General features: G+C 42.4%; 1 protein-coding gene across 5 annotated transcripts in view; it reads left to right on the forward strand.

Annotated features, from left to right (window-relative positions):
• Nucleotides 1-14,499, forward strand: part of mtr (5-methyltetrahydrofolate-homocysteine methyltransferase) — a 147,042-nt gene that overhangs the window by 84,422 nt on the left and 48,121 nt on the right. For all 5 annotated transcript variants that reach the window (XR_009793502.1, XM_061809516.1, XM_061809517.1 and 2 more), the window contains one exon: nucleotides 12,077-12,229. Coding sequence is in view for 4 of the 5 variants with exons in the window: in XM_061809516.1 (XP_061665500.1) it covers nucleotides 12,077-12,229 (153 nt within the window). In the remaining variant the exon portion in view is untranslated. The remainder of the gene's footprint in view (nucleotides 1-12,076; nucleotides 12,230-14,499) is intronic.

A 14,499-nucleotide genomic window follows, 5' to 3' on the forward strand; every position in this document is an offset into this window, starting at 1 on the left:
CCCCTCTTTCCAATGTAAGGGGCTGTTCTGCTAATAATTTGCATACCACTCCAATTTCTCCTTGATAGTCCGCATCAATTACTCCGGCTTGAATTGTTAACCCTTTTAGTGATAACCCACTTCGTGGTAGAATGTGTCCATATGTCCCTGGTGGACATTGGAGCCCCAATCCTGTTTTCACTATTTGGATTTCGTTGGGAACCAGAGTGATGTATGTGAGGATTTTCAAATCCAATCCCGCTGCGCCTGGAGTAGCTCTTATGGGAATTTCAGCTTGAGGATCAATTTTCCACATTTTAATTTCCCCATTGGAATTTTGTACTGGTTCCCCCATTATCATTCGTATTAGGGGCGTTATTCCCGACCCAAGGGGTCTATTATTAATCTGATTCACCGCCTCGGGTAAGTCTTTGCACCATTTGTCCAGTGTTCTGTTTCGAGATAGCTTTTTCAATGTTTCCTTAAGAATTCCATTCATTCGCTCTATTAGCCCAGCAGCCTGTGGATAATAGGCAATGTGATAGATCCATTCTACATGGTGAGTCTTTGCCCACTCTTTTACCACATTCCCTGTGAAATGCGTTCCATTATCTGTCTGTATTTGAACTGGTGTTCCATAAAACCTCTGTATTACTTCTAAACATCGTATTGTGCTTTGTTGTTTTGCTGTTTTACTGTGATGAACTACCAGAACCCCTGAGAATGTGTCTACTGCGGTGCAGGCATATTTACAGCCCTGCGACTGTGGCAGTGGTCCAACAAAATCCATCTGCCAGATCTGTCCGGAGGTTTTACCCCTGTGTAGCTGTCCTGCCACATGCTGAGGAACACTTCGCCTCTGATGTTGACATTCTTCACATTGTGCAATAGCGGTTCTGACATCGTCCAACTTCAGATCTATGACCCTGTCTCGAGCCCACTGGAGAGATCCTTGTACTCCCCAATGTCCTGCTTTAACATAAACCCATCTAGCTAATCCTGGGCTAGACTCTCTTACTTCTGTCATGATTTTTACTAGCTGATCTGCAGCTTTGTTATAGAGAGCTTCTGAGTCTCCTCTGTTATTGTGTGCATCCACATGCACCACAGTGATGGGAATAGTTTTAGCTTTTTCCCAAATGTCCGCCCACATCTCTTTTCCCCAAACTTCTTTTGAATGAATTTTCTACCCCGTGGCATGCCATGTGGGCATCCACGTAAGAAGCCCCTGGGCTACTGACTACGAGTCTGTAAATATGCAGAGTCCTTGCGGCCCTCCTTGGATAATTACCATATGTACTGCCTTCAATTCAGCCCATTGACTACTCTTTCCTTCTCCTAATTCTTCTAGGGATTGTCCGAGTTGTGGGTTGAACGCCCCGGCCTTCCATCGCCGTTTACCAGCAATGTATTGGCACGACCCATCAGTGAACCAAGAACGCTCTTTTCCGTCCTTATCTAGGTCGTCCCATCGTTTTCCCGCCTTTACTGGAGACTCTTCGAGAGGATGTACCTCGAACGGCGTCTCTCCATCCTCCGGAGCATCTGCAACTTGTTCATGCAACATAGAGACTCCTTTTTCGCCTATTTTAATTCGCTCAGACACATACCATTTCCATTTGATAATACTAGCTTCCTGTGCGGTTCCTATTCTATGTGTCGTCGGGTTACCTTTAACCCATGTCAAAATCGGTATATGTGTTCTCATTAACACCTCGTGGCCTGCTGTTTGAGCCTCAGTTTCAACCAATGCCCAATAGCATGCTAATAGCTGCTTTTCAAAAGGTGTGTAACTTAGGCCTGCTTCTGGGGGCTTTCTCGACCAGAATCCCAAGGGTTTATGAATCCTATCTTTCTTTTGCCACAAACTCCAGTTAGCGTACTCATTTAACGCTGACACCTGTAATTCTACCGGTCCCGATTTCATTTTTCCCAATGACACTGCTTGCTGTATCGCTTCCTTCGCCATATCAAATGATCGCTGTTGTTCTTCTCCCCAACTAAAGTCCTCCTTTTTCTTAGTGCATTTGTAGAGACGTTGAAGTATCTGTCCCAAATGAGGAATATGATTCCTCCAAAATCCAAACAACCCGATGTATTTCCTAGCATCTGCCTTGGTGTGTGGAACTGGAAAGTTAGCAATTTTAGCCTTAACTTTTTCTGCCACTTCCCTTTCCCCTTTATTCCAGATGATTCCTAAAAATTTCACCGTTTGCGAAGGTCCTTGGACCTTTGCAGGGTTAATTTCCCATCCGAACCCTTTCATGTGCCGTATTAGCTGTCCTAGAACTTCCTTCACCTCTTCCCCGCTCGTTCCTTGCACTAGTATGTCATCGACATAATGTGATATCATTATTTCTTTAGGAACTTTTAGCTTTTCCAGGTGCTCTGCTACCACCCGGTGGCAGATTGTGGGACTATGTAAATAACCCTGAGGTAGTCTGGTAAATGTGTATTAGCGCCCTTCCCATGTAAACGCAAATTGATTCATCCTATCCTCAGGAATGGGAATAGTGAAAAATGCGTTAGCCAAATCTATGACCCCATACCACGTTCCGGGATGATGTTGCACTCGTTCTATAATTGTCACTGCGTCGGGCACCGCGGAAGTCAATGCAGGTGTGTGTTTATTCAATGCTCTGTAGTCTACTGTCATCCTCCAAGAGTTATCTGATTTCCTGACTGGCCACAACGGATTGTTCCAGTTTGTCGTCACCGTTTTCAATACACCAGCTTCTCAATATTCTTTAATATCTCCCCTGATTCTTCCTGTCCTCCATGTATCCGGTATTGCTTTTGACTAACTACCTGTGTAACTTGTGGTATCGGAAAAGGTGGCATTTTTACTTTACCCACCAATATTGCATGAATTTTCAGTGGATTTACACCGAATTCAAATCTCCCGGCTGTCAAATAAAGTGTCATTCCTGCTAATATGTCCATGCCCACTATCCACTCTGGAATAGGGGTTACAATCACCATATATGTTTTTACAGGCATATTTCCGATTTTCAAAGGTAAGTTTACATGTTTTCCATAAACCACTTTTCCTCCTAGTCCTGTTAATGGTACTAGGGGTCCTTTCATTTTCTCTGGATTTCCATAAATTATTGAGGCCTCCGCCCCGGTATCTACTAACGCTGTTACTGTTTGAACTGATTTATCCCAATAAATTTCCATCCTCACATGAGGTCTAATATCACTAGCAGACCATCGCTGAGCCGGTTGTTGACGAGCTACCAGGGCTTGGCCATCATCCTATTCATCACTATGATGGCGTTGTTTCTTTTTGCCTTTCTTCCCCTTTTTCCGTCGCTGCACTGCTGCTACTTGCCTCACTTCCTCCTCCTCCTCGCTTGACGAAGTCTCCTCCTCCTCCCGTGGTAAGGGAGGTGCTGTGGGAGGTGCAATAGGAGGAATGGTAGGAGGGACAATGGGAGGGGGCTTTATCAACTCTTTGAGCATACTGGTTAACTCCGCCACGCCCATCGTCATTTGAGGAAAGCCTCCTCCAGAGAAACATCTAACCTGCAGTCCCTTCTGTCTGCATTTTTCAGCAAGTGCTGACGTAGGAACCCCGTCAATTTCCTCAGCTGGAACCCCTGCTTTGATTAGTGCCCTCCACATATCACTTCTGCTTCCCTCAGGTTTTCCATTTTTCGCGAAACTGTTCCAATTTTCCCTCGGTTTTTCACGTGGTTCACGATCACGCGGCGCACTCACGTTAGACCAGTCTCTGAGCGTTGCTAACTCCGCCAACCTACTTTTCACCATCGTGAATGTCAGGTCAGCGGCTCCCAACAAAATAGTTTATACCGCCGCTCTATAATGTGGGGGAGCATCACGTATTATCGCATCCCGGATCATTTTTGGGACCTCCCCATCTCTTATTTCCACAGAGCCATCACTTGAAATTGAGTGCCTCATACACAACCGTGTCAATCTCATCACTGCATCCCTTATGGTTGACCATTGCCCTCTCAGTTCTGGCCAATCTTGATATGATGGAAATATCAGCTGCGTGGCTGCCCCATATAACGCAGAGAGAGGGAGCCCTACATCACCGCCCATGACTCTGCACATTCCCCGGAATTCCGCGTTTAGCTGGCTATCGGTGGAAAGCGCTGCGAACCGCTGATAGTCCCCAGCATCTATAATAACGGCATAAGCTCCTTCCTCTAGCAACCGAATGAGCCAAACATCGATCGGTTCGCCCGGTTTCTGACGATACTTTGTTACAATATGAGTAGTCCCTTCCTGTGTATAATCTTCTCTAGTCATAAGCAATTCTGGATCTGGCTGCGCTTGTGGGACCAGCCCCTGCACTCGCTCGCCATTTTCATCCAGAATCGGTCGACCATCCGCCCCCATCAGATCCTGGATTTGATCCGGTATCACGCGTCGCTGCTCTTTTCGTCGCGTGATAGGGTGTATCTGCAGCCCCTTTAACGAGGGATACAACCTGGTCTGTGGTGGCGGGTCCGGTCTTACACCTCTATCATATTCATCATCAACATCATTATCATCATCATCATCCCCCCCACATATCCCCGTTCCACTCCTCCGGATTCCACTGCGCTGACAGCCCAGTGGTGATTGAACGGATTTGCGCTTGTTCTATTTTACGAGATTTCTTCTTTCGCCCTCTTCGCGCCACTCGGGAGATATGCATTACAGCTCTTTCCGTTATACTCTGCATTTTTGCCAAATGCTCCTTTAATTCTTTCACTATAACCTCTAGCTGGATAACCTCTTGCGCCTTTTGATTTTCTGCGCTTCTAACCTTATCCAACTCCAACACGCAATTTTTCCAAGCTTCCGCACACATCCACAACATCTGCTGCGTGCCTCCCAGCGGAGCACGAGCATTCACATCCACCCGCTTCAACATATCACATAATGCCAGCGGCGTGGCAGCGGGATTCACTCCTGTCCACGGTCCGGGACGTCCTCCACGCTCCCATAAGACAGCTTCTATCTCTCGGAAAGTGATGCCTTCCCACCCGGGCGCCACCTCCTCCTCTGGTGCCTCTTGCGCACCCTTAGTTTTCATTCTAAAACAACGCATCCTGTTTTTATCTCCTGAGCGTAGCCTGCACGATCCTGCCGACAACGCCAAAAATGTTTTATTGAAAGGATCGGTGCTGGTCGGCGCTCAGGAGACAAAGATGACACTCAACAAAAGACCAACGTTCCCAAATGCTATTTGGCCTCAATAACTGGCATATTTATTTCGACCAAATGCAACAATGTTGTCTTTGAACCAGATAAAACAAGTGAGATACAATACAATGTTGTCTTTGAACCAGATAAAACAAGTGAGATACAATACATTCGGGTATTCAACGGTTATGGGAAGCATCACTAATTAACACTCCTTTCACATATAAAGAAAGTAATTCAACTAAGCTCATAAGATCACTTTGTGCAATAATATTAAATGAGAAAGTAAAAAAGTATTGAACACGCCAATTGGTATTTATTTTATACTTTGTACAAAAGCCTTTGTTTGCAATGACAGCTATAAGACTTTTTAGTTTTAGTTTGTGATGGTCTTGAGATAGATCTCTGCTCTTCATCATCATGAGATATCTTAATTCACATCTTGACACTGAGACATTTTTGTCGGCCATCAATTAGGACTGAACCATCTGATTTTCATTTGAATAAGAGGATGGATTGCTGTTCATCAATAGACTTTAGGTGTCTTGACTTTTCATGACTTTTTGGGATCTACCTTTCTTCATGTGTTCAATCATTTTTTCAGTCATTTCACATTTTCACACAACTCAATTTCTGAGCTTGTTTGTTCTCCTTTGGTTGTATAGATTATGTTGGTTGCTCCCTGTCAGGTTCACCAATCATACATTAATTAAACAGGACAAAAAAGGAAGCAAAGACACCAGTTCAAGTCTCGCGAAGACAGAGGAGAGGAACTGTCTCGTACAATTCACCACTGCACTCTCTGATTATCCTCTCCTCAGCACCTCTATTTATTTAATTTTAAGACGCCCCTTATTTACATGGATGTTACAAAAAGAAGACGACAAGCAAAACAGTTTGAAAACAGGGGTACATGTTTGTTTCTGTGCGTGTGCATGTGTGGAAGATTGCTGAATACATTTATGGTCATCATTTCTTTAACAGGCAGCAGTTCTAACAGATCTGATGATTAGATGTTTTTGTTCTTGCTATCTCCTGCTAGGAGGCTGCCACGTTATCTAGAGCACAGCAAAGCATTTCATTATTGGAAGCAGATGTATGATAATTATGATCACAATTATTCCTACATTCCCTTTAAATATATATTTAATGACAAAAATGGAGACATGTTAAATACTTATTGCTGCCACGGTATGTGTTGTATGTTTGTGTGTGTACATTTACAACGAAAATTGTAACAAAATTTCTCTTGATGAAGTTGAATCAAGATAAGAAATGTTTTTTTCCTTCACTTTGTGTTCCAATTTAATATCCACTTTGTGAAATGATAACATAATGATTGTAAAAATTACATCTAAACATTGCTTTTCTTTTGGTGAAACTCACTGCAAGTGCACATCTCATCTAGTGGATTACAAAGCTGCAGTTCACCCTAGTATTTCCATTATCTGTGATGGAGCAGTTAAAAATAAAATAAATAAAATGTACAATATATATATATATATATATATATACACGATATACTATATCATACATAATTAAAGGGGAAACATTTCAAAGTGGGTCTTTAAACTTTCAATTTTTCTACATGTGGGCATAGAAGGAAAAAGTTTGGACACCCCTGTCTCGATACAGACTGACTCTCCTGATTGATGGTATAAGTCTTTGCCCTACAAAGGAGTTTCATTTAAAGGAAGACTCTCCTCAAAATTATACAAATGGGTGCACACATTAAAAGTTAGTAGATGAGGGTTCAGTGTTTCTTTTAATGCCATTTATCCACAGATTTCACCAAGAAACATCTCTAAATTGGAAACGTATTATCGAAATTCCTCTCCTGCTCAGACATTCCAATGAATCCGGCTGGAAAACTGACAGCCAATCAACATTTGCCACGCCTGCAGTGCTTGCTGTTGTGACACCTCATTGTTCGTGAATACGTTTCAGCAAACAGAAAACGTTCACTATCTGGATTTTTGTGGCTGATTTTTGTGAAAAATACAAACAAAACAAAACAAAAATAGCATGATGTATAATGTTCAAGCCTGTGCGCTTGAGCCTGAATTCACACAGGCGGAACTTGACGGGTTGGAGAGGGGGCGTGAAACTAACGGCGAACAATAATCCCATTATATGAACTGCAGAGATTTATTGATGCTTTTCTGAGGAGTTGGTTTAGATGTATGGAATTTACACCAGGCGTAGCCAGACTTTTTTACCCTCGGAGATGTTCCAGACAGGCTCGTTGTGGCGGAATGCCAGTGTTGGTGCGAGTTTGAAAAGGTCGAACAAAAAAGCTGTCAACGGGCAGGAGGCAGGTTACACACGCAGACACTGAGAGAACAATGGGCAGAAGGCAGGTTACACACATGCAGACACGAGGAGAACATGCAAAGTCCACACAAGGAGGTCTGGGATTGCTGCCTAATAACATACGTTGTTGCTTATAGAGTACCAGCATGAGAGGGTATAACTAAGCAGCTACTAACCAGTAATGATTAGATGCGTGCAAATTTCCCAGGCTGATGAACGAGCCTCAACTGTGACAGCCCAGCTTTATCCTGTCACGTTGACCCCACGGGAGGTTAAAGAAGGACAAATTTGGGTGCGTTTTCTCAGTTTTGTTGCAGTTTGGTGCAGAACACGTCTGCATCTTGGCTTAGCGAGAATGAATGGTCTTTAATGCTAAGCACTGGTGACGTCAGGGGTGGGGTCAAGGATGTTTGTTCCGGGTTTGGTTGTGAAAGCTGGCACATATCCAGATTTTGCTTGGATTTCAAAAATGTTCTTTATTTTCAATTTGTTTTTCAGTTAATGTCAATCTATTTAATAATATTACTTCACATTGGAGGGTTTATTGTACATATTAATTTTGTGGAGAGTCTTCCTTTAAGTTTGCTGTTGCCACAATTATGATCAGATCAGAATGTAAGAAACGAGAGTGACCCCATCAGAATGTGATGGGCCTAAAGGGAACGTCTGGAACGCAAAGTAGACAGTGGATCAAACTCGTAGTTTGCTTTTGCGCTTCTGGGACTCAGCAGCCAGTCCCTCTATGAATTCATGAATGCTATGCTAAACTATGAGAGAGCTTTTCAAGACATAAATATGGAGGGGAAAAAAATGGCCTACATTTCTTTGTGTACTACTTTTGGACAGACCAGGCTGCCATGGACAGGAGGACTTGGCATACTGTAAGTGTAGATTTGAGCTTTGATATGCACTTCTTAAAGTGCCACTGACACCAAAAATCACATTTTATTGTGATCAAAACTACAAATAATATGAATCACTTTGATGATAATACCAGTTGGAAAAAGGGACCTGGGAGCATTTTATTAAAGCGCAAAGTTGCGTAAATCTATCAACACAATGCACATCCCACTGGCAGCCATATTTGTCTATTTGTCTGACGTTTTGTCCAGATCTCACAATGGATCCATGACATTAAAAACACTGCCGAATGCAATCGCAGATGAACGAGAGCTATTTTTTTATTTTTTTGACGCCCCTTCTGCGACTGAAGCTCTTTTTGAGGAAGAAAACCTCTCAGAAACAAGTAAAGCGACTGGGGCCATTTTACAATGTCGTTTCGAGACAATATACGGATCATTTCTCCACTAACAACAGACTCCCCGGTAGACACAAAAGAGGGGGCACACGAGGAGGACGAGGGACCCGATTGAACATTCTAAATGACTGACCCATAATTGTTCGATTTCCTAACCCTTTTATAAGTCTTGTGCATGTAGCGTACTCAGGAGGACCCGTGCCGGCGAAGTAAAGAGAGGGATAGTGATGGGAAGGATGTGCAGCAGGTAAGGGTGATTAAGGATAGAGATGGAAATGTGTTTACTGGTACCAGTAGTGTGCGAAATAGATGGAAAGAATACTTCGAGAAGTTGATGAATGAAGAAAATGAGAAGGGAGAGTAGAAGAGGCAAGTGTGAAGGACCAGGACGTGGCAATGATTAGTTAGGGGGAAATTAGAAAGGTACTACAATGGATGAAAATTGAAAGGCAGTTGGTCCTGATGACATACCAGTGTAGGTATAGAAGTAATTTTGAGAGAGGGCTGTGGAGTTTTTGACCAACTTATTCAAAAGAATACTAGCGGGTGAAAAGATGCCTGAAGAATGGAGGAAAAGTGTAGGAGTTCCCATTTTTAAGAACAAAAGTGATGTTCAGAGCTGTGGGAATTATAGAGGAATAAAGTTGATGAGCCACACAATTAAGTTATGGGAAAGAGCAGTGAAGGCTAAACTCAGGACTGAAGTAAGTTTCTGAGAGCAACAGTATGATTTCATGCCTAGAAAGAGTACCACGGATGCATTATTTGCTTTGAGGATTGTAGTGGAAAAGTACAGAGAAGGTCAGAAGGAGCTACATTTTGTTTTTGTAGACCTAGAGAAAGCCTATGACAGAGTACCAAGAGAGGAACTGTGGTACTGCATCTGTATATCTGGTGTGATGGAGAAACATCTTAGAATAGTACAAGACATGTATGATGGCAGCAGAACAATGGTGAGGGTTGCCTCCATCAGTGATCAGCTCTCAGCCCTTTCCTGTTTGCAGTGGTAATGGATAGGCTGACAGATATGGTTAGACTGGAATCCCCTTGTAGTATGATGTTTGCAGAGGATATTGTGATCTGCAGGGAGTCCGTGGAGGAACAATTAGAAAGATGCAGACATGCACTGGAAAGAAGAGAAATTAAGATTAGCCGAGGTAAAACGGAATATATGGTGAGATGGTGGGGGAAGAGATAGCAAGGGTGGAGTACTTCAAATATTTAGGGTCAACATGTGACAGAAGAGTCTCTGCTAGGATGAATGGCAAAATTTATAAAACAGTGGTGAGGCCAGCCATGATGTGCGGGTTAAAGACGATGGCACTGAAGAAACAACAAGAAGAACTGGAGTTGGCAGAAATGAAGATGTTGAGGTTCTCGCTCGAGCAGGTTGAGCAGGTTGCCTCATCTACCAGTGGAGTGAAATGTGTTGCGACATTTTCGAACTTATGGAAAATACAACACCGACATTCTGCCGAAAAGCAAGCTGAGAATGAGACGCTTGACGCGGGGCGAGGCTGTGATCAAGACTGGTTGCCAGCATCTATCGGCAATGCTCGTCGCGAAGTTAGTCACAGCTGTGATAGCAGAAAACGGCATTGCTTCCTGTTTCCGGCATTGCTATCTGTTTGGATTAAATTTGGTTTTTATAATAACGACAACATTCCGATTTCCGGCAGCATTTTGGCGGTATTTCATCGGTAATTTCACTCTGTTAACATTTCTTAGCAAAGCATTCTGTTAACTACGGTATAGGTCTAACTTTAGACATACATATGCTTATGTTATCGAGTGGTCTGGACGTTTTCCAGTATGGCTAAAGTCATGGAGCGAAAAGATGAAGATTGTGCCAGGGAAATTGATAAAAACCACGGGGTAAAACTCTGTTTCAGATGGGCATGGCTTGAAAAAAGTGTAGCCATGCAGATAGGAAAGAAAACGGTATCAACATAGCTAACCGAATACATACAAAAACTGGACGTTCCTGGCAAAGTGCTGTGCACTCTTTGTTCCGATAGGAGCAAAAAATATCCAGGAGCATATCCAAACCGGGAAACACAAATGTAAGCTCGGCATAAATTTCTCAAATATTATATAATTGACAACTGTTAAAACGATTAGGCCTATCTGGAGCACTGTTATTTCCGAAGTATAACTTGTAAGTGCAGTAGCCTATTTGATATAAGTTAGTCTACATTTTTATGTCTCAAGTTTGGCAAAATTATTTTGGTTGTTTGGACTCATATTTTAAGTTTTCAAAATATTATGATTACCCTGTATTTACACTGTTAAAAGTAACCAGAGGTCACCATTTAACAGTGTGTTTTATAAAAAAAGCCCAGCAATTTGGCTAACAAGCAGAAAAAACAGGCAATTTCTCACCTGTACAAAAGGTAAATACACTCAACTCTGCTGCTGTTGGTGTCTGCAAAATACGTCACTTCCAGCTTCTTCTTCAACCCAAAACCGTCCACAGATTATTCATGGCAGGAGATGAAAATCGATATACGGCAACATTCTGACGTACTGTGAACAAATGAACGATTCCATTCTGGCTGAATTTTTATTTATTTTTTTGGTTAATATATTAAATTTCATGTTTTCGGTGTCAGTGGCACTTTAAGTTGGGATCATTGCAATGATAAAAGTGGTGCTGTAGTGTTCTCACAGGTAAGTAGTCTCATCTGGACAACGTTCATATTTCTTCATAATTTCCTTTGTATTGATGGGAATAATTTCCTTTTTGTTCCTTGCTGATGCTTGGGCAGCATCTTGCAAGCATTGAGAATCAGAATCATCTTTATTTGCCAAGTATGTCAAAAAAACACAAGGAATTTGGTCCCACTATTTGGATCTATTCTCGTAGAATGACAGACAATTGACAAAATACTTTTGACACAAAAAAAGAAAAAAAACAAGGTTAGACAAAGTAAAAAAACATTAAGCATCAACTAAGGCCTTTTTTTCGGGGGGACTCATTCCAATAACTTCACTTTCTAGGCTCGAGGTTGGTAAGTTGGCAGACAGAAAATTGATACCATACGAAATTGGCTTCGGTTGTTCAGCATCTCAGTTGTAACCTTGAGTAAATACTTGCATGCATGTGTGCTGTGACTATTGCTTGTCATATTTTTGATACATTATGTGTTGGTACTCTCTTCAGTCAAAGTTTCATGATATATTCTTTGAAAATGGAATTATAATTAAAATTGAAAAGAGAATTTAACAATGTACTGAGCTGTACTTACCATGAAACATATTAATGGTGTTTTGAAGTCAATGTCTGAGTAGAATAAATACATTCAGCTGTTACCATATTGTTCTTTTCTTCTGTTATACATGGTTCTGGGTTTCTGATGTCAGGGAATAGAGACCTATCTGGTACAGGATGTGGAAGAATGTCGGACACATACTGATCACTACATCCGCCCTCTTCATATAATTGAGGGTCCTTTAATGAACGGCATGAAGGTGGTCGGAGAGCTGTTTGGTGCAGGCAAGATGTTCCTGCCACAGGTAGGATAACCCACATTGTGACTCCTCCTGTCTAGTTTATATTAAGACATACCGCATGGTCTCAGAGAATAGCTGTCAGGGGCAGTAAATAGTTCAATCCATAAAGGACAAAGCAACAAACTTCAGGGTAAATGCAACCACTAGTGTATGCTAATTGTCATACTGTATATCTATGGTACAATCCCATGTAACCTATACAACACATTTGTCAATTGCTTTGTCGTTTCTATTCTATTTTCTTCTGCTTTTATCTTCTTTTGCTTTGGGCCTGTCCCCTTAGGGGTCGCTACAACGGGTGCATCTTCCTCTCTAACACCAACTGCTCTGATGTTTTCCCTCACAACATCCATAAACTTTCTCTTTGGTCTTCATGTCACTCTTTTGCCTGGCAGCTCCATCCTCAACAAGGCTTCTATCAATATACTCACTCTCTTGCCTTTGGACATGTTTAAACCATCGAAGTCTATGGGTTGTTTTCACAGAGGTTGCATTTTTTGCTGAATTACGCGCCACAATTTAACCTCTCTACCTAACGCATACCCAGTGTGGAAGTCTACGGAATACTCTCGGTTACTGTTTGTGTTTTTGTGTTTCGCGGGCATCTCGAGACTCAAGTACACAAGAGAGGACTTGCTAACCATCTGAGAGCCTTCTTCTGACTTTTTTTCGACAACTCTCGCCAATTCGGTGAAGCTTTATCCAAAATTACTCGTCGACGCGCTCTTAAAAGCCTCGCGATCCGGTACACAAGTCTGGCTGCGTAAGCGGGGACATCGTCTCACGCTTCTGACGAAAGACTTTGGACGTTCTGTGGGTCTGTGCTTCACGGGAGACTTGGCTTTGTGGATGATTGCCCGACGCTGCTATCCCGCTGCCCGGTCTCAACCTCCATCGTGCTGATGTTTCACCGAGCTAAGCTAAAAAGCCATATTGACACTCTTTTCAGTTGGCCAACATTACAGTTAAGATCGTTTTTTGTTAGTCACTTCAAAGATTTGAGAATTTTGTGAAATACTGGATTTGTTTATTCTTTTGTCATTCTGCCATTGTCATCAAATTTTAAACAAATAATAAACATTTCGTTTATCTTGTAGTGAACTAATATACAGGTTTTTACTTTTTGAAATAAAATGGAGTTTGCCTCAATGTTAAAAAAAATAATATTCGACCGCCTTTTGTTTTCCGTGTCAGCATACAGGTAAGTGCTCCTCCTTCATGATTTCTGTTAGAGTAAAAGATCAAGGTCACAATACTGCGCCTTTGTTACGAAGTCCTGAGTCCCATGATGTGTGTATGCCACGTAGCCTAATAGTCAGTCTGGGCTTGATGTGCTTCTTCAATAAATGCAATTCGAAACATAATGTCGTCCACCTTCCGTATGTACGGTAACAGAGCTCAGGGATCGAAAATGGCCTTCGTTCGAGGCAGCCCAACACGTTGAAAACAATCCATTCTCTCGAACCCTGTCTCCAAAACATCTGACTTTGGCTCTCTCCCTCTTAGCTCATTTCTAATCCTATCCAACCTACTCACTCCGAGAGAGAACCTCAACATCTTCATTTCTGCCACTTCTGGCTGTGCTTCCTGTTGTCATTTCAGTGCCATCGTTTCTAATCTGTACATCATGGCTGGCCTCACCACCGTTTTATAAACTTTCCCCTGCATCCTTGTCGAGACTCTTTTGTCACATAACACAGACACCTTCTGCAACTGTTCCAACCTGCTTGGGTGAGTTTCTTCACTTCCTTACCACACTCACTGTTGCTCTGGATTGTTGACTTCAAGTATTTGAAGTCATCCACCAAGAGCTGATCCCTGATGCAGTCCCAGCTCGACCTTAAATCCTTCTGTCACACACCTGGCACACCTCACCACTGTTCTGCTGCCCTCAGACATGTCCTGTATTATTTTGACATATTTCTCGACCACACCAGACCTATGCATGAAGTACGACAGTTCCTCTCTTGGTACTCTGTCATAGGCTTTTTATAGATTTGCAGACACAATGTAGCTCCTTCTGACCTTCTTTGTACATTTACATTAGCACTCTCAAGGCAAATAATGGATCTGTGGTACTTTTTCTAGGCATGACTGTTGCTCACAAATACTTCTGTCCTGGGTCAACCCTCCACTACTCTTTCCCATAACTTCATTGTGTGGCTCATCAACTTTATTCCTCTATAGTTCCCACAGCTCTGAACATCCCCTTTATTCCTAAAAATGGGAACTAGAACACTTTTCCTCTATTCTTCAGGAATCTTCTCACCCAC

The sequence above is a fragment of the Syngnathoides biaculeatus genome, chromosome 22, assembly GCF_019802595.1.
Source record: "Syngnathoides biaculeatus isolate LvHL_M chromosome 22, ASM1980259v1, whole genome shotgun sequence".
NCBI lineage: Eukaryota > Metazoa > Chordata > Actinopteri > Syngnathiformes > Syngnathidae > Syngnathoides > Syngnathoides biaculeatus.